This window comes from Sturnira hondurensis, unplaced genomic scaffold (assembly GCF_014824575.4).
Source record: "Sturnira hondurensis isolate 20B ecotype Veracruz unplaced genomic scaffold, ASM1482457v3 Scaffold0007208, whole genome shotgun sequence".
Classification (NCBI taxonomy): domain Eukaryota; kingdom Metazoa; phylum Chordata; class Mammalia; order Chiroptera; family Phyllostomidae; genus Sturnira; species Sturnira hondurensis.
In genome coordinates this window covers 4,619,997-4,638,101 of record NW_028079839.1, presented here as the reverse complement: position 1 = coordinate 4,638,101, position 18,105 = coordinate 4,619,997, and the positions used below count along the sequence as shown (strand labels likewise).

The following is an 18,105-nucleotide window of genomic DNA, read 5'->3' as shown; positions in this document are numbered from 1 at the left end:
ACGGTCCCTGAGTGAAGTTTGCCTTACCATTTGTGACAAGTGTCGTCAATACCTTTCCGCCAACACCCTATACAGCAGTAGACGTATTTAGAAGAATGCGGCGTAGCTAACTAAGCACACGGTTTACCAACATCTTTCCTCTGGGTACCCCTGCGCACAGCCTGAAGCCCACCCCCGAGGGTAGGGATGCGAGACCTTGGTTTCCCCTTCTGCACGACCGGAGGATGCCGACAGCGCAGGTCGAAGTCTAAAGAGAGGTGCGGCGCCCCGGAGGTTTCCGGCCAGGAAGCCACAGTCCAGGCCGAACCCTTTTAGAGACCGCAGAACCACGAGAAACCTTTAGGGACGCGTCTCGCCCGGAAGCGGGGCCACCTCACAGGGACTACAAGTCCCAGAGACCCCGCAGCCTCGTCCATGATGATTGGCTCATTGCGCCATCTATCAGCCAACCAGCCAGGAATCCAGCCAATTGCAAGACCGAGGAGGCGGGCGCTCCTCTAGCCGATCCTAAGTATGCAACGGAAGCGTAGCGGGACACTTAAAGAGTATATTGTTCGGAACCTCGCTGCCGATTCGGCGGTCGGAGAGGTGATAGGCCCGTCCTCTTAATAATAACTTGAGACAGACATCCTTAACGTCCAGAAGACTCCGGTCTCCGCTACTCCTGCCTGCGGCACTCGCCTGGTGGGACTCACGCGCTCCTGCGGGACCCCGCCCCCGTCTTTCATTGGCCTCTCCCCGACACGTGAGGGTAGACACAGCCGGCCTGGGTTGCGGAAAAGCTCCGCGGACTTGGGCCTGTGGGTCGCATGGACACCCTGGCGCTGGGCCGGTGGCGTCGGCGGAGGCTAGAGGAGCTGCAGGTTCCGGGGGACGCGGTGAGTCCCGCGGAGCCTGGGCGTCAGGAACGGGAAGGTGGCGTCCTCGGGCAGGCCTTCAGTGGGCTTCGCGTTTCCCGGTGGCCCAGTCTGCGAGGAGGCAGGGCTGCAGCTGCCAGACCACACCTTTGGGAGGCGGAGCCCCGGGAGTGGGCGGGGCATTCCCGGCCGCGCCTGCGCAGAAGTGCGGGGCCGGGCGCCGCCAGACCCGCACACTCGCGAGTGTTGGGAGACCAGCGACCCTGAAGGACTCGCGGGGTTCCCTGAGGCCGGTGGTGGCGTTGCAGCGTCTCGCCTCCAGGCAGAAGCGCCGGGCGGGTGTGGAAGGAGAGCTGGTTGGGCAGACGCGGGTCCCTGCTGGACCGAGCGGCAACGGCGGGACACAGTGTAGGACACGGGAAAGCGCCGCGCCTTCCGGGGACGGAAAGGAGGCCGCGGGGTCGCCCCGGGGCGGGGGAACGGAGGCACCCTAAATACACCTGTGAGACCGGGCGCCCCAGACCAGAGACATCCAGAGTCGCAGGTCCCTTCTGTGTCAGCCCTGTCGTCCCTGAGCCTTGTCCCCTTTGCGGGGTCGGTGCCGGCTCACCCTGCAGGCTGGAAGTTAATAGTGAAGCTATGTTATCATGAGTTGTCATCCTGACGTTTGCAGAGCCTCCTCTGGCACCACTGTGGGAAATGAAAGGGGTGGCGGTCAGAGCCAGGGTAGGGTCCGGAAGCAGTACACAGGTCGCAGAGGTGGCAGAGGCGTGAGCAGAGGACGGTGCGGACGATGAAGACACGGCCCCGCATGCCTGTGGAGGAGGGACTGGCGGCTGTGCGGCTGCTGGAGGGTCCTGGAGGGGGTCGTGCGGGGAGGTGTCTGGGCAGCGCCGAGGAGAGGGTGGGTGCAGAGCGGTGGCAGGTGCTGCTGCTCACTCCGGGGTTACCAGGTGGGTTGTCGGTGTTGTAGTGCCTAGGTTAGGACTGAGGCGCAGAGAGGTGGCGAACCCCCAGTTCAGTGCTGCACAGCGAGTGGGTGGTGGGTCTGGGGCTCACCCCCGCTCTGCCTGCACAGCCCGCCTACCAGAGCACAGCTTCCACGTGGGGCTGGGGACTCAGACGGGAGGCTTCACGGGGAGGGCCTGAGTTGGCAGGAAAAGGACAGCTGGGCTGTCAGGGACTTGGAGCCAGAGGTCATCACTGACCAGAAAGAACAGGAAAGGCCCTGGCCTGGTGGGTCAGTGGTTTGGAGCGTGGCCCTGTACACCGAAATGTGGGTTTGACCCCCAGTCGGTGCATTTGGGAAGCAGCCGGCCGATGTTTCTCTCCGCTCCCTTCCCCTCTCCCTCCATTCCTTCTCTCTGTCTGAAATCAATAAACATTTAAAAAGAAAGAAGACAACAGGAAAGGCCTATGGAAGACACTCGAATGATCTTCCAGATTGGAATTCAGTGCCCAGCGTTAGGCTGCAACACTTCCTGTTCCTGAAGGAGAGTGACTTGGTGTCTCACTGCCCTGGTGTGTGACCTCTTCACGGGGTGCGGTTTTGTGACGATGCGTCCTCGTCTTTGTGCTAATGCTCTAGGCTGAGCTCACAAAGGGCCCCAAGTTCTTGTGCCAGGTTTTCCATTCCCTTCCTCCCTCCCCGTCTCTCTCTCACACACACATACACACACACACCCCTCCAGAATTCAGTTACTCGGTTACTAGGAGGTGCAGCTCATTCCCTGCCTCTGTAGACAGCCCAGTGTCACCGCACCCTGTGTACTGTCACCACAGTGCAGGTGTAGGACCTGCAGCGCCTGGGACCCAGCTCTGACAGCTTTGCAGGCGAGTCTCACGCCAGCCTGAGCCGGGTGCCTGCCCTGTGCTCACTGTGAATTAGCTCATGTTCTGCCCTGGGCAGCCCCTCAGCAGCCCTGGGTCTGTTGTTTCCTGCGGGCAGACATTTTCTGAGCCCCGTCTGACGCTCTGAAATAAGTGAAGTTCTTGGTTAGGGCGACCCCATGAAGCGGAGGCACCCAGTGCCTGGTGCTTTCACTTTCTGCACCCACCACACACCTCGACCCCGGCTTTACAATGAACCTGCTCAGAGCACCGGAAATGTGCACCCAGTCGGCTCTGCCCAGACCTCCTTCCGGCAGAGTTCTTGTACAGGGCTGAGGGCGGAGATGCCTGGCTGCCTGGAGTCGCTCTTCCCAGTCTTGACCTGTAGGGGCTGGTGGGCATTTTCTCGGTTGAGATTTCTTCCCATACTTTGTCACTGTCCCTTAGAAATAAAATAGAAAGTAAAAGGATGTATGCCCTGGGGGGGGGGGGGCTTAGCTTTGTCCTGTGTACCAAAAGTTTGCGGGTTCAATTCCTGGTTGGGACACATATCTAGGTTTCAGGTTTGATCCCTGGTTGGGACACGTTATGAGAGGCAACCAGTCGATCGAAATCTCTCTCTCTCCAGCCCCCTCCCTTCCTCTCTCTCTAAAATCAGTACCCTCAAAAGAATTTATGGAAAACCCTAAGTCATGGTTTTTTATGATGGGAAGGGGTGTTTATTAGGTCCCACCTGTTGTGAGTAAATTTGCATGCCCTCCTGTCTTAGGATTCTAATTTTAATCAGGAACAGAACTTAGAGGGTACTTGGTACATAGTGCAAGCCTGAAATTACTCCCCGGTCAGTCTCGTGTGTGTGCATGTGTCTTTTTACTTTAATGAGGGAGAAAAGCAGCTTTTTCTGCTCTCCCCCGCTGTCTTCTTTAGACCCCTAGCTCTAAATAGGGTTCACTTGCCCTCTTCCTTCTGGCCACCGGCCTACCTTGCTGGTCCCCTCCCAAGTTACCCCCTCTTTCCAGGCTAAACGGGGCAGCCACTCGGACGTGCAGAGGGAGCTGAGGGGCCGTCAGACAGGGTCACAGCTGGACTCATTCGGTTGGAGCCCTCTGCCCTGGTGACGCGGGGTTGACAGCAGGGGCCCTGATTTGTGATCTTCTCCGTCACTGACACGGTGCCTGATGTCACTGTGCCGTAGAGTGAGCTTCCCAAGTGCGAGGTCACTTCCCAAATGAAGTGTCGCCGAGGAGGAGTCTTTGCCTGGTGGGAGACGCGTACTCTCTGAATGGCGCCTGCGTTAGCTTTTCTCTTCTGCATGAGCCGTCTGCGTTCAGGCCTAGTGGATGCCCGCCTCGGCCACTCCCCATCAGCAAAAGTAAACTTTCTTTCCTGGGGTGGGATATAGACCAAAGTCAACTGAAAACCCTCACTCAGCAAACTGTTTCTAGTAAGTAGGACTCAGGTAACCAGCATCACACATTTATAGTACAAATGGTCTTGGAATAAAGGCTGTCAGTCAGTAAAAACCCTCAAAATCCCTTCAGACTGAAAGATAGGCATGTGGGAGTGGGTGTAGAGACACCATTCGTTACATTACTGAGATGATTCGCATTGGTTTTCTAACTCACGCTGTGCCTGCTTAACTCATAGAGCAGCATGTGCGTTAGATACGCTTCATTCAAGGTGTGTGACTTTTAAGAGCGTGGCATTTTCTTGCTGTGCTGATTGAAGAGAACACACAGTGCTTTTTGGTCCGAGTATTCCAGGAAGTCAGTGTCTCATCTCTGTGCCAAGCAGAAGACGGGCTTCCAGAGGGGCAGGTGGGACGGCCTGTGCCCTGTGTGCCCCGGGCCTTGCTCTGTTCATTGGCCCCCAGCGTCCCCGCGGGTGTGGCTGCTGTGATGGTTCACTCACCAGCACAGAGCTGTGGCTTTGAATTTCATTTCTGTGATGCCTTTGACCCCCACCCCACCTGCTCCCAGGGCCCATCACTTGCAATCGAGGAGCCCGTCCTCGGTGACAAAGGCGGGGTCGCAGGCGAGGGCAGCGGGTCCCTCCCAGACCTACCAACCTTGCTCCTTCTGGGGGGCAGCAGGACACACGTGTCCTGTCCAGTGACTTTCCGTAACTGTGTTCCTGTTCAGTTCTCTGGGAGGCTGCCGTGCGATGGGCCCTCTTCAGTGACTGTTGGGTGCTGGGGTCCATGTGGACACAGGGCTGGGACTTTGTTCATACAGTGCAGATGTCCTTGTCACAGGGGTGTCTCCATCTGGCCACCACAGGAAGGCTGGCTGCGCCTCCCTGGGAGGAGAGGGGAGGAGGAGGCGTGGGGTCTGGCCCTGCAGTGGAGGCTCGGCAGCCCTTCTTCCCCTCAGGTCCAGGCCCAGGCACGGGGCCACAGGTGCTCACTAGCCATGAGTGTGCAGGTCAGCATCACGCGGTTGGCTCTCAGGGAGCCACGCTGGGGCTGAGGCCAGGAGTGATTCTGGCCACTCAGCTGGCCAAGGGTCACCACGCCCGGGTCCCCCCCTTCCTGGGGGGGCCCAGCCCTCACCCAGAACCCTGGTGTTCCATGGGTCCTCCTTCCACGTGCCACAGCATGTGTGCACCGACCTCTGTGGCCATCTGAGCTCCTTGAAGAGCATTGGCTTTTCACCGTGGATGACGGCAAGTCTGCTGACCTCGATGTGCCAGTTAGGTGACCCCACGCGGAAAAGTTTCCAAAGGTCGTCCAGACATCCCCGAGCTGTGCCCTGGGCTTTCCTTCTCAGCAAGTCTGAGGTCACTCAGAGGGGGGCGGGGGAGTCAGGGGGTCTGGCTGTCTTGCTGATGGCCCTGAGGGGGCTGGGGAGGGAGACCTAGGTGCAGAGTGGGCCTCATGCAGGACCCCCACCTTCCCCTGTAGGTTTGTCCCTAGTTCTGGGGGAGCGGGAACCAAGGCTGGCTTTTCCGGAGGTGGTAACCACGGGCCGCGTGCGCCGCTGTCGCAGAGAAGCCAACTTGGCCTCAGTGTCTGTGAGGAGAGGAGTGGCCTGCGTGTGCCTGTCCCCTGCTGTCACGCCACCTGCCACTTGGCAGAATGTGCTGAAGCGCAGGACTCATTTCTTGAACAAAATTGATAGGTTTTGTGCATTTTCAATATCGATAAACCAGTCACAATAGTTTATTACAAGAGTTTCTGCCCAAATTGTTAAAAATGACTATTTTAAACCTATAAAGCTAAGTAAATATCAGACAATCCAGGAAATAATGAGGTTACACGTAACTGATGATGGTTGTTCCCGAAGATAAGGTTTAGTCCCCTCCTCCGGTGTCCCGTAAACTCCCCGGCTCCCCAGGGGCCGCCTGTGCAGCTGACGTTGGCAGCAGATTCGGTGAGCGCGCTGTGTGCTGTACGAGGCCGTCTCAAGTGCAACTCTGTTTGTTCCAGAAGCGGGCCTGCCGGAGCTCGGACATGGCTGCCCAGGGGCGGGGCTGCCCGCAGGTGACGGCCAGCCCCTGGGGGCCCTGCGGGGGCGGTGAGGAGCTGGAGGCGCCGCCCCGAGGCCGGCGGCCACCGACTGCAGGGGTAGGTTCCTCTTCCTGCCAGGCCAGCCGGGAACCCACTTGAATATTGTCATGAAAAGTGCCAGTGACCGCTGTTCTGACCCGTCTGCGGCTCTGATTTGTTGACCAGATCCCCGCGAGCGGCGGAGGGAGCTCAGCCCAGCCCTGCCCGAGGTGCCTTGCGGGCGAGTCTGTAAGTGCCTTAACCTTCTCACCTCCCGTCAGCGTGCCTGTTCTCAAATTGTAGGTCTGTGAGACAAAGTCGTTAAAAATGGCAGTTACATTTCCAAGTAACGAGGGGCGTAGATAAAACGGCACGGGTTGATTTAAGTGTTTCCTAGCTTTCTTCTGGGGCGCAAACTAATTTGTCTGCAGCTTCAAGTTGGAAATAGACATTGCGAATATATTTAAAATGTTTTTAAAAGCAGGATTCAGGGAAGGCAGTGGGCCACCAGACACGAGGAACACAGAGATTTGGCCGTACATTTGGGAGAGAGGCCCCCGCTCACTTAATTATCCACGTAGGAAGCAACCTCTCCCCGCACCTCTGTGCCAGCTTGCTTTCCTGCTCCGTAAACTCCCCACAGACTGCAGGGGTCGGGAGAAGCAGTGTTGGCAACATCAGTTCGAAGCAGAGGCGGTCTGAGTGCTGCCCGGGCAGGTGGGGGCATGTGCGCCTGTGCGCATTAGCATAGTAACACCTTTGTTATTAATTCTGAGCTCATTCTAATAACAAGTTAATACATCTTTGATAACTCTGTCATTCTTGGGTGAGTCAGTGTAAAATCAGGAATCTTAATATTGCAGCGAAGCAGAATTGTTTAATGTCCACACAGAAGCCAGGGGTGTGTGTGTGCACGTGTCTGTCTGCAGGTGCCTGTGTTTCTACGCATTTCTGCCGTCGAGGAAAGATTTCTAGGGAAACTGTATCATTCTGATGAGCAAAGGTTCTGATGAGCAAAGGATTGAGTCAACAAAGGAGATCCTCAGTGGAGCTACTGTGCTTTACAGCGGCAGGCAGTGATGTTGCTTTCAACCAGGACTGGAACTGTGTCCGTTATCACGCCTCGAACCCCTGGTAATCCAAAACCATCACACAGGCGTGAAAACAGTGCCTCACGGCAGAGTCACTCCGTGGGGGCGTGCTCTGCTCCCTGGCATGCTCGGTCTCCAGGAGAATCTCTATAGGTTGTGTAGTTCTGTACGGGGGGCGGGGCGGGGGCATCAGAGATCCAGCAATTGAACTTCACTGTTTCAGGCTGATGCACGTGACTGTCGGACGCCCCCGGCAGCGCTGAGAAGTAATATTTACCCTGAGAAATGTGACCCACTCTGGGCCTTGTGCGTCGCTGCTGCCGCCCTTCCATCCTCTCAGCCCACAGCAGCGGATGTGCCGCGCCCCCCCTCCCCCCCGCCGTGGGGCACGCACCCAGGACTGAGACATGGGCCCCGCAAGCTCAGAGGTCGCCTTCCGGCAGGAGGGGCTTCAGGGAAAAAAATTTGGCTCAAGTGACTGATTGGATCGTTCCGGCTAATATAGTCTGTTTGAACAACAGTACCTGTTTGATGAGGGTTTTCCCTTCCTTTGTAACTCCCCAAGCTCGCCTCTGCCGAGCTTCACAGGAAATGAGTCTATGAGCAGAAGACCTATATTGATATGTAAATATATCATTTTTTGTTAATGCTTGATATTCTTTTTCATCTAGATTTCAGAAACCGACTTTAAAAAATCAGTTCCTCTTTATTTGTAGTTATTTTCAATAAAATTTCACCCAGGCTTGGGAGGTTTAATATTTACACCCACTATTTCTAAAAGTCTAATGTAAATAAGGATTGAAGTGTGAATCTGAAAAGTCACAGCTTTTGACATTTGGACAGGCCGTGGCTGTGTATATCTTCTTCTTCTAATAACGTGGCCCATTTCCTCCTAAGCTGTTAAAATAATGAGACACTATTTTTGCATTCTAGAACATTGAAAGTTCAGCGCTAAATAAAAAGCAAATAGTGTTTTTAGTGGTGCAGGATCCCAGGGAGCAGTGCTTAACACAGATCACGGGTGGGCGCGGCCCTCAATTCCGACGGCTTCATCAGGCTCGCCACGTCGCACGGGCGCCTCCTGCCCTGGCTGCTGCCTGCCCAGAACTCGCAGCCGGGACCTAGCACGTGCTCCTTTGCGTATTGGGCGCTTTATCCCAATAACCCTGCACCCCCGATTCCCTGGTGTGTTTCTGACTCGGCGGAGTCTCCACGGATCTGATCAGCTGTGCTCTGAGCTCCGCCTGCCGGTCTCAGCTCTGTGCCGGAGTTTTAGCCCTTCTCTTCCTGACTTGTTCTCCTTCTTGTCGGGAGTCACCTCTCAGCACGGCAAGGTCTTGCCTCCCCACAAAGGCGAGGGCTCTCCACAGGCCTTCTCAAACTCGTTTTCCAGGTGGGCGTGTCGGTCTCCTGTCCCTTCCGGCTCGCCGCAGCAATGCCATTCCGGTTGTTGCCAACGGAGTTCTCTGGCCGTCCGTCACTGGGAAGGTCCAGCCCGTATTCATGGTGTTGTTTGGACACGTCTCCTCTCCGCCCCGAGTCACTCTGCTCTGGTTACTGACGGCTGCAGCCGACCCGTCCTCTCATGTAGTGGGACGTGGTGTCATGTCACTTGGCGTGTCCCCGCAACCCTGGGGCCGGGCTGCCCTCTCTGTGGCGCTCCGCTTGGTGCTGCAAGTCCGGAAGCAGCGCCCGTGGTCGCTGTCACTGGCAGGCTCGCTTTCCTTCCACGAGGGGCTTCGGCGCTGGACCCGGGCCTGGGAGCAGACTTCCTGTCTCGGGCCCGCTCAGCCCGTAGGGTCCCAAGTGTGATGTGGAAATCACACCATTCTTTGTAAATTCAGACCTGTTACATGAAACCTAACAAGGCTGCCAAAGCTCTCCAAAATAATCCAAAAGATGCATGAAAAGAGGGTGACCCTGTAAGACAGAAAAGCACAGGAACCGCCGATAGGGGGTGTTGGTTGTCGCGAAGGTGCTGTGCTCTCGGCACCTCGTTTCCCCGGGATCGGTCTCGGACACTCTCACATGGGCGTCCTCAGGGAGGGGCTGCCCTTGGATTTCCCTGGGTCGGGTGGCGGTCTGAGGCCAGCCTCCTCCACTCCATCTCCCAGCTCTGTGTCTGCTCTGGTTTCTGGCACGGGAACTGAGTGTGGCGGGAGGGCTGGGGGCCAGGGCACTGCTCCCTCCCCTTCCTTAGGGCGGCCTCTCAGCACCTCCCTCCAGGGTCCCGACTCCTGCAGAGACGGCCCCTGTGGCCCCAGCTCCAGCTGGTCCTCCCAGCCCGAGGGTGGGCCTCCCACCGTGGGGGTTGTTGGGTCTCCTGGTCCTGCCCCGTGTGGCTTCCCTCTGGCCTTTGTGAGCGTGGGGACACATCCTCCTGGGGAAAGAAAAGTGTGCGGTTTTAAACTTGGGCCTCTGGGTCAGAGAGAGACAGAGCGCCTGGCGTGGGGCTTCAGTCTCGGTCTTGAGCTCAGCGTGGCCGTCGGGAGTGCGGGCCCAGCTGCTCCTGCCCAGGGGTGGGGGGTGTCAAATTGAAAACCTGTCGGGCCTTTTAATATGCCCATCCCTGGTGTTCTCTGCTTTCTTGTGTCTGGTGTTCCTGGGTTTTATTGCCCAAACTGAAAACCAGCACGGAAACTGCGGTTTTCAGTCTCGCAGACCGGCTCTCCCGCCCCACTTCCTCCCAGACTGACTGAGCTGGGACCCCAGCCTGTTCATCGGAGCCAACAGCAGCTCCCGGAGCGGGGAGCCCAGTGTGCCATTCCTGTTTCCACACTGACCCCATGACCTTGACCGTGGGGGGAGGGCACGGCAGGTGGTTCGGTTCGTCTGGCCTGTAGGGGTGGCGGGCGGGGGGGGGGGGCAGTCGGATGATGGCTGATTCTAAATGGACGTACATTTTCCTGCACGTCTTTTATCTCCAGATGGGTGACCTTTACCATGTTTGCTGTGTTTGTTTGCCCGTCTGTCTCATTGGTGATGGCTCTGCACATCTGTAGCATCTGGAAATACTGCCGTGGAGCAGGAGTGGAGCCAGGCCCTGGCGGAAGCAAGGCCGCCGCCTTTCTCCTGGGCCGGCTGTGCTCTGTTCTGCAGGCCCGGTGTCAGGCCAGGGCCGAGGCCAGGGGGGAAATGGGTGTTCCCGTGCAGATGAAGGAGGACCCACGAAGGCAGGGTGGTTCGCTCACTCTGCGGCCCGTTAGGGCAACAGGTAGCCCTTGTCAGCCCTTTACCCTCACACCCCGAGAGAAGGGGGCGCAGTCGAGAGGCGCCCTCAGCGTCTCCCTGATCCATCTGTGGGGAGAAACTGGGCCCCGTGCGTTTCCCGTTCAGGGTGTCCGGGGCCCTAGCGTCCACTGGTGCGTCCCTGGGGTTGGAGACGAGGGCAGGGGAGGTCCTCAGTTTAAGCGAGGGGCCTGCCATGCACCAAGGCAGGTCGTCGGAGGCCTGGGCCCCGGGCCCTCTTCTGCTGTGCTGGTGGGAGTGCCTGCATCCAGGACGGTGTGGTGGCTGCGCTCCACTCAGCGTGGGGCCCTCTCCCCCTCCCCAAGGGGTGCAGCAGGCGGGGTCTTCGTGGACCTCGGTTCCCGGCACGAGGAGAGCTTGTCGGCTCGGACCCAGGGCTGAATTACTCTGACGGGCAGGAATCGCTGGCCAGGGGGAAGCTTTGGCTGTGTCCTCGCAGCCAGATGTGAATCCCGAAGTGGACGAGCTTGAATCAAGATTCACTGATGAAACCTCCACTCGAGCTTCTGACAGTGAACGTCTCCCTGGAATGTGGATACCAGAGACAGCGTTATTAAAAACATGTTACAAATTTAGAGTATGTCTTGGCTCTGAAGGAACACAGTGCTTGCAGATGATGAGATGAACAGAATAAAAACTTCTTTCTCCAGGAACAAATGGGTTCATCTGCGAGAGCGTAGTGAAAAGGAGTAAGAGGAACGTGCGCATTTTAAGGAAAGTGCACGTTGGACGTGCTCGTTAGCCTGAACTAACACAAATGTGTCCCTCCTGCTGCAGAGGGGGTGGTGAATACACAGTTAATTGTGTAAGTGAAGAGAGGAAGCAAAAATGGGACCTAGATGCAAATGTATCCCCTGGGGCTGTCCCGAGTCTTCACCTGGGTCGGCTTTGGCCCGGGACTGGGCCCAGCTGCCGGCATGGAATCCTGATTCCCAGACACAGATGTGGCTTTGGCCAGTGGAGGCGTCGGAGCCAGAGTTTGGACCCTGCACAAGGCTCAGATCCTTGAGGCTCTGCCTGTGCCTTGAGAGGGGTTTGACATCGGACACCAGCCGTGCCTGGGTACAGACTCCCATGGGATTCTCTCTCGGCAGCACCAGAACCGAAAGCTAAAGCGTTAACATAAAAAGACATGGAGGTATTGAAGTCTTGGAGGTCCATCACAGTGACAAATGCAGGACTGTCCTGTAGCCTTCCACCACCAGGCACACAGACCGCGAAGACAAACCAGCTGAGCGGAGGGTGAGATCACCGGGGAAGAACAAAGTTGCCGCTGTCAGGGGCGGGGCTCAGGAGCCGTCACAAACGGGAGTACAAACCTCCAGGGACCTGCAGTGGTAAAGGAAACGGGCTCACAGAGGGGAGATTTTGAAAGGTGATTGAAGAAGAAATAGAGTCGTTCTGAAAGAAGAGGACAGGATGAAGAAAAAGTAATTGGAAGGTTAGAAAGAGCTTCTAAAGTGATGGATGCGGTCCTTGAAGTCGAAGGGGACAATGTCAGGTTAGACGCAGCTGAAGGCAGACTTTGCGAATTAGAAGGTAGATTGGGGGCATTTTCCAAAACAGGTCGAGAGGAATAAAGATGGAAGGCATGCAAGCGGGACTGGGGGTCGTAGCGGAAGAGTGAGAAGGTCTGTCAGGGAATCCAGAGTGAGGGGATTTCAAGTGGGAAAGGACAGGATGACGAGAAGGTTAGAAAAGGCAGCGAGCAGCCGAGAAATCCTGCAGTTGAGGAAAGCCGGACGGTTTGGAAGCAGAAGAAGAAGGGGAGGGACATCCCCTGCCAGATACCAAGGCGCCTGACCAAGCTGCGGTGGTCATCAGATGGTGTGTTGCGGCCTGGGAGCGGACACATGGACCGATGAGTAAAACCAAGGGCCTCGCACATGCATGTGACACGGGGCAGTTTGATATGTCACAGAGGAGGTCATTACAAATCGGAAGTGACCGGGTATTCTGTAAATTGCGTGAGGACAGTGGGCCACCGCTAATGCGAGGAAGGATAGCATCAGCTCTGCCTCGCACAGAGAGCTGGCAGGTGGGGGGAGCGGGCCTAATGTGCAGAACGAAGACAAAGTGCCTTTCAATTTTATTAGAACATATAGGAGAACATAGTTATGAAGCCAGGTGCGTTTATAAAATGTAGTAAACCCACCGGGTTTAATTTCATGTATTTGACTCTGTATTAAGACGTGTGTTCAAGTTCCCTCCTGTCTATTGAAGAATGTGTCACAAAGCAGGGAAAACATTTGCAACACACAACATGGGAAGTGGCAGGAAGATGAGAGGGCAGAGCCCAGGAACTGCAAGAGAAGAGGAAACCGGGTCAGTCCACAAGTGGGTGTTTCACCTCGCTAGTGATTAAGGGCGTGCAAAATAAAGCTTCAAATCAGCAAAAATAAAACTGAACTGATGGTAGTGTGGTTGAGGGTAACATGCAGATACAACGTAAACATGCCAATCCAAGCATCCTGGAGAAGGAATAAAAAGACTCCTGACAAAGATAACCATCAGGCCTGGGGGGCTGACACTCGGTCCCCTAGGGAGTGGCGCCCCAGGGCTCGGCGGGGTTTCGGTGGCATCTGTGGTGTCGTCTCTCTCCCGCTGTGTGATGGTGAGTGAGTGTCGGCGAGTCGTCACCTGTCCTTGGTGTGTGCCCGAGGACCGCGGTCACTCCTGGGCAGGGTGTATCCACACACTCACGTGGGGAGACTGAAGAATGTCCGAGACACGGAGAAGATCCTGTGCAGCTGCTGGAGAGGAGACTGGCCATCCACGAAGGGACAGTACTCTGGCTGGCAGCAGACCTCTTCTTAGTGACAGTGGACACTAGAAGATGCTGGAATAGAATCTTTGAAATCGTGAGGGGACTGGGTCCGAGTGAGCGTGGAGGCCGAGCTGGGCGCACTCGAGGGTCACAAATAGCCCTGCCGAAGGAGCACGTGGGCGACTTGACGTGAGGAAAGTACCGTGTCGTCTGAGAGGTAGAAACCCATCTCAGCACATGTGAAACTGCTCGGCTCCCCGCAGATCCCGTGTGTGGTGACACGGAGCACGCCCGGGGTGCAAGGGTTTATCCCGACCCGGGTCGGGCCGCCGCGCTTCCGGAGGGAGCGCTTCCGTCGCCAGAGAATAAAGGACCGTGTCGGCTTGTTATCGCCGCCTTTGCTGAGTGCACCAGCGTTCCTCGCTGGTGCGATAAGACAAGTCAAAAAGAAACAACAGAGGCAGAATTGAAGAGGAAAGATCAAATTGTCATTTCCCGCGATGTGATTCGTAGAACACGCAAGACACAAACACTCGGGTGGGTCACCAGAACCGGCCGTCATCGAGGCCGTGGCACCCAGGCCAGCTTGCGAGGGCGGAGCCGTGGTCACTGGTGGTAGTCACCCGGCGCAGCCCTGTCACGTGATCTCCTCCCGCCGTTTGAGTTCCTCTCCAGTGTCCTTGAGTGTCAGCCTGAAGGGCTCCGTCCAGCGCTGGCCTGTCTGCTGGTGACGGTCACCTCTCCCCAGTGTCCGGCGTTGACTGAGCTGCTCCCCCGTTTCTGAAGGCTGGCTGTGTCCGGTGGAGGACTCTGCATTGCCCCCCTCTGCCAGCTGTCAGCACCACGACGACGTCCTGTCACTGCCTCCGACACCCACACCTCTGGTGAGACGTCCGCTCCCGCGGGAAGGGACTCGGCAGTGGGAGCAGCCGGAGTGGGGGACCTGAGACCCTCTGGACCCCAAGATGAGCAACAAAAACTCTTCAAAAATATACTTGTCTCCCTTGGTGAAAAAGCACCAGAATTGGGTGGTACCAAACACGGTGTGTTTGCCGCATCGCCCCGTCTCTGCACGCCGACTCCATGCACAGGGAGGTGCTCTCACGGGCCGCAGGGAGCCCGGCCGGCCCACAGGGCACAGCTGACCCTTTCCTCAGGCCGTCGGGCCCCGGGCGTGGTACAGAATCTCCCCTCCGAATGTGTGTGCCCCCAAGGCCAGTCCTGGCCTGCGGCCACTGTAGGATCCAGGGACTTAAGACCTCACTATGCCACCCCTTATCGGTATCGGGCAGGACAGGCTCCCCCTTGGCTGTCCCTGTGCTCTGAGAGGGATAGTGGCCCGCCGGAATGCGTTGAGAAGTGGACAGGGCCCTGTGGGACGCTGACATCTCCACTGGGGCCGGAGCACTGGCTGCGGGGGTGAAACAAGCCGTTTCTGCAGGCTCTTTGGTTTTTCAAGATTCCAGGTCCCGGTCCTCTTACTGGTGCGGCTCCATCCACATAACCGTCCCCAGTCTTGCTCACCCTGCCACCCACACATCTTCAGAGACCCCCCCATCTGCCAGGGAGGTGGGGGTGGGGCGGGGGAGACTTGCTGGTGAGGACCTGTCTGAAAGCATCCTTTCGTTTTCTGAGCCGTGCGGTGGTGGCAGTGATGACGACGACCACATTAACTAAGAAGCATTACCTGCCCCTCCCCCACCCCAGTCCCTGTCTTCCTGCCTCCGGACTCCGCCTACCCCACCTCCTCCTCCCCAGCAGCGTGAGCCTCCCAGGCCTCGGCCTGGCCTCGCCCTTCGACTGCGGTGCCCGAGGCTTCCCTTCCCCACAGGGCCCTGCTGCCGAGGGGCTCGTGACAAGTTTCCTGGCTGGAGGAGTTTGAAAAATGCTGCATCCCCTTCCCCCCTTTTTGGAGATTTAATGTGCGTTAGACTATTAAAGACCCTGAGCGTCACAGTAAAGAAACCTGGTTAGCCCTGGCTGGTGTGGCTCAGTGGATTAAGTGCTGGTCTGCAAAACCAAAGGGTCTCTGGTTCGATTCCCAGTCAGGGCACATGTCTGGGTTGCAGGCCAGGTCCCCAGTAGGAGCCATGTGAGAGGCAACCACACATTGATGTTTCTCTCCATCTCTTCCTCCCTTCCCCTTTCTCTAAATAAATATATAAAATCTTTAAAAACAAACAAAAAAGACACCTGTTCAATTTTCTTTCATGTCTGTCTCCACAATGCCCTTTTGTAAAGGGTGCTAGTTACACGCGCCCTTCCGAGACGGTGGTGGGACACAGGCCCGATGAGCAAACCCAGCCCCGCATTCCTCACAGCGTCCAGGGCCTCCACGGCCTGGGCACCGCCCAACTCGGGCATCTCCCGTCTCGGCCCCTGTGCTGCGACGTCACAGGAGTCCTGGAGCGTTGTGGCCTCGGGCCGTCCTCCCTGCAGGGGTGCCCTCTCCCTCCTTGTAGGACTCGACTCCACCTTGGTGGTTCCCTCGGGACACCTGTTTTGCATGGAGCCTCCCCGGCCCTCACTAGGTAGAACCAGCGCCACTCAGCCTCGTGGTGCTCACCCACCCTGTGCGTCAGCTGCCGTCAGCAAGGCCCGAGTCTCCTGTCCAGTGCCTGTGGCTCCGAGAAACACCTGCCTGAGGGGAAGCCAGGACGCCATTGTGGACCTGATACTGCCCTCCCCACCACCGGGCCCACCCCACCCTTCCTGGCCTCTGCTGGCCCAGGAAGCCCACTGCCACCTCGGGGTGGCCTGGGAGAGCAGGGCCAGCTCTGCTGGGGGGCTGCAGAGCCACGCTGTGCTTCCCCAGTGTGGTGGCTGCGTGTGACAGAGGTCTAAATGCTGGAGGCGACCCCTCAGTTCCCAGTGGTGCGGTGTCTGGCCACCGGCCCCCACCTTGTCTCTGCAGGTGAGGGTGAAGAGGCATGAGGCCTGGTCCAGGAGCCGAGGGCCGCAGGCCCTGGCGGGTGGTGACGACTCCAGCTCTGCCCCGTCCCTGTGCCCCCCAGAGGAGCCGCTCTTGCGTGGAACCCCAGTTCCGCATTGGATGCCATCTCCGAGCGTTCCGGGCTATGGGCGTGCAGGTGCCCCCGTTCCCCTTCCCTCAAAGCAGCAGGAGCAGCTGCACTGGCGGTGACCACTGAGCGCACCAGTCACCGCGGGAGTCGCTTTGACTCTCCACGGCAGCCCTTCCCGCCCCCGCAGACCTGCCTGTGCCACCGCACCAAGCTCTGCGGCGCAGACACTGGGCTTGTTCACCAGGGAGGCCAGAACGTCCCTGATTTACCGCCAGCTTGGGTGGTGTGCGGCGTTTTGTCAGTGAACCGTTTTCATTGAGATGGTGCATTTTCAGACATAGCGCTGGCACCGCACACGCACCGGACTGCAGCGCACTGGAAGTGTGCACGGCCTCCCTCACAGGTGGAGCCCAGGCTCTGGAGACGTGGGGCCGAGGGCGGCGACCACACAGCCCTGGCTGAGGAGTCCAGTTGGTGGAATCCATGCCCACCCCTGCTCTTGTGTTGTTTCAGGGACATTTCAGCCACACGGAGAACGCTTAGACCGGTGAGTCGGCCGACGGACACTCCAGCTGTGGTTGTGAGCCTCCATGTAGCGGCGAATGTGAACCTCTTACGGACAGATGGGGGCGCCCACCCGTCCCCTGGGCCAGGTAACCCCCATTCTCTGCGATGGAGCTCAGCACCGCTTCACTTCCAGAGAGCCTGCACGCTGCCCTCACGTCCGAAGCCTCCTTCCCATGGATCTGGGTTGACAGAGAGCCTAGTGCTATCTTCCAGAAACATCGGCCTCAAAGTTCCCTGTGGCTTGGGGAGGGAGCCACAGCCCGATGTAGCCTTTTGTCTTACGTGTCCCAGGGGCACTGTGGGCGCCCCAGGGCTGCTGTGCACTCTTTTCTAGTGGAAACCTTATTTTTGTACTTCCGTGCCCTGTAACCTGGAACTGATTTTAGTAAATGTTTGTATCCAAACTGTCCTCTGTGATTCGCAGCCAGGCCTGGGAGACACAGGCCCCTTTGGTAGGAAACGGCCATCTCACTTCCACCCTGGGCTTCCAGTGTCTCCCACCCGTGGGCGGGTCTCATTAAAATCCCTGAGGAGGGACCTGGGATTCTGCATGTGCAACAGGCTCCCAGGACATGCCACCAACCACGGTCAGACCGGGGGCTTGCCCGAGTCACCTCGGGCGACCAAACGGAAGCCCTGCGCACTGCGGTGGCCCCGGTTCCAGCGTGGAGAGGATTTCCCAGGCAGGCATAGCCTGAACAGTGTGATTTGCCCGTCTAGGAGGGCCCTGCCCTCGGGGTCCCCACCTGAAGTAGGGGTGTCAGTGGGATCACAGGGCCTGGGGAAGGTGCCTGCAGGGACTCATCTGCTGCTTGCACACTCCGAGCTGGACAGGGCTGCAGGGGTGACCGCAGTCACAGGATGTCAGCCACAGAGGAGGGCCAGGCTGGGCCTTCACCGCCCTGTCGGGAAGCCCCTCCCCCACTGTCCCTGGCTGAGGGGCGCAGCGTCCCGGGCCTGTTCCTGTGGCCCTCGGCCTGGCACTCAGGACTAGCATCTCGTTTTTCCATGTGTGTCAGAGCACCGTGGGAGGCTTCTGGCCTGCCTGTCACCACACACGTGTACATGCGTTTGGGAGGTTTCCTGCCGTCTGCCTCACACAGCCACTCCTGTGGCCTGGCGGGGCCATGGCGCAGATGGGGTCGGGCACCTGCGTTGGGGGTAGGGTTCCCTTGGGGAGGGTGGCAGTCCTGAAGGTGGATGATGGTGACGGTCGTGTGCCAGTGCGGACGTG

The 18,105-nt window shown here is 57.9% G+C and overlaps 1 protein-coding gene across 2 annotated transcripts; it reads left to right on the top strand.

Moving 5' to 3' along the window:
- The first annotated feature begins 489 nt into the window (after window positions 1-489).
- On the top strand, window positions 490-17,275 carry CUNH10orf143 (chromosome unknown C10orf143 homolog). 2 transcript variants are annotated; one of them, XM_037051225.1, is made up of 4 exons: window positions 490-878; window positions 6,115-6,252; window positions 6,361-6,423; window positions 16,818-17,275. In XM_037051225.1, exons 1-4 carry the CDS (start codon window positions 810-812, stop codon window positions 16,845-16,847), a joined length of 300 nt encoding a protein of 99 aa, XP_036907120.1. In that variant the 5' UTR covers window positions 490-809; the 3' UTR covers window positions 16,848-17,275. The 2 variants fall into 2 exon arrangements, with proteins under 2 accessions (XP_036907120.1, XP_036907121.1); XM_037051226.1 differs by lacking the exon at window positions 6,361-6,423 and having other exon boundaries at window positions 493-878.
- The last annotated feature ends 830 nt before the right edge of the window (window positions 17,276-18,105 follow it).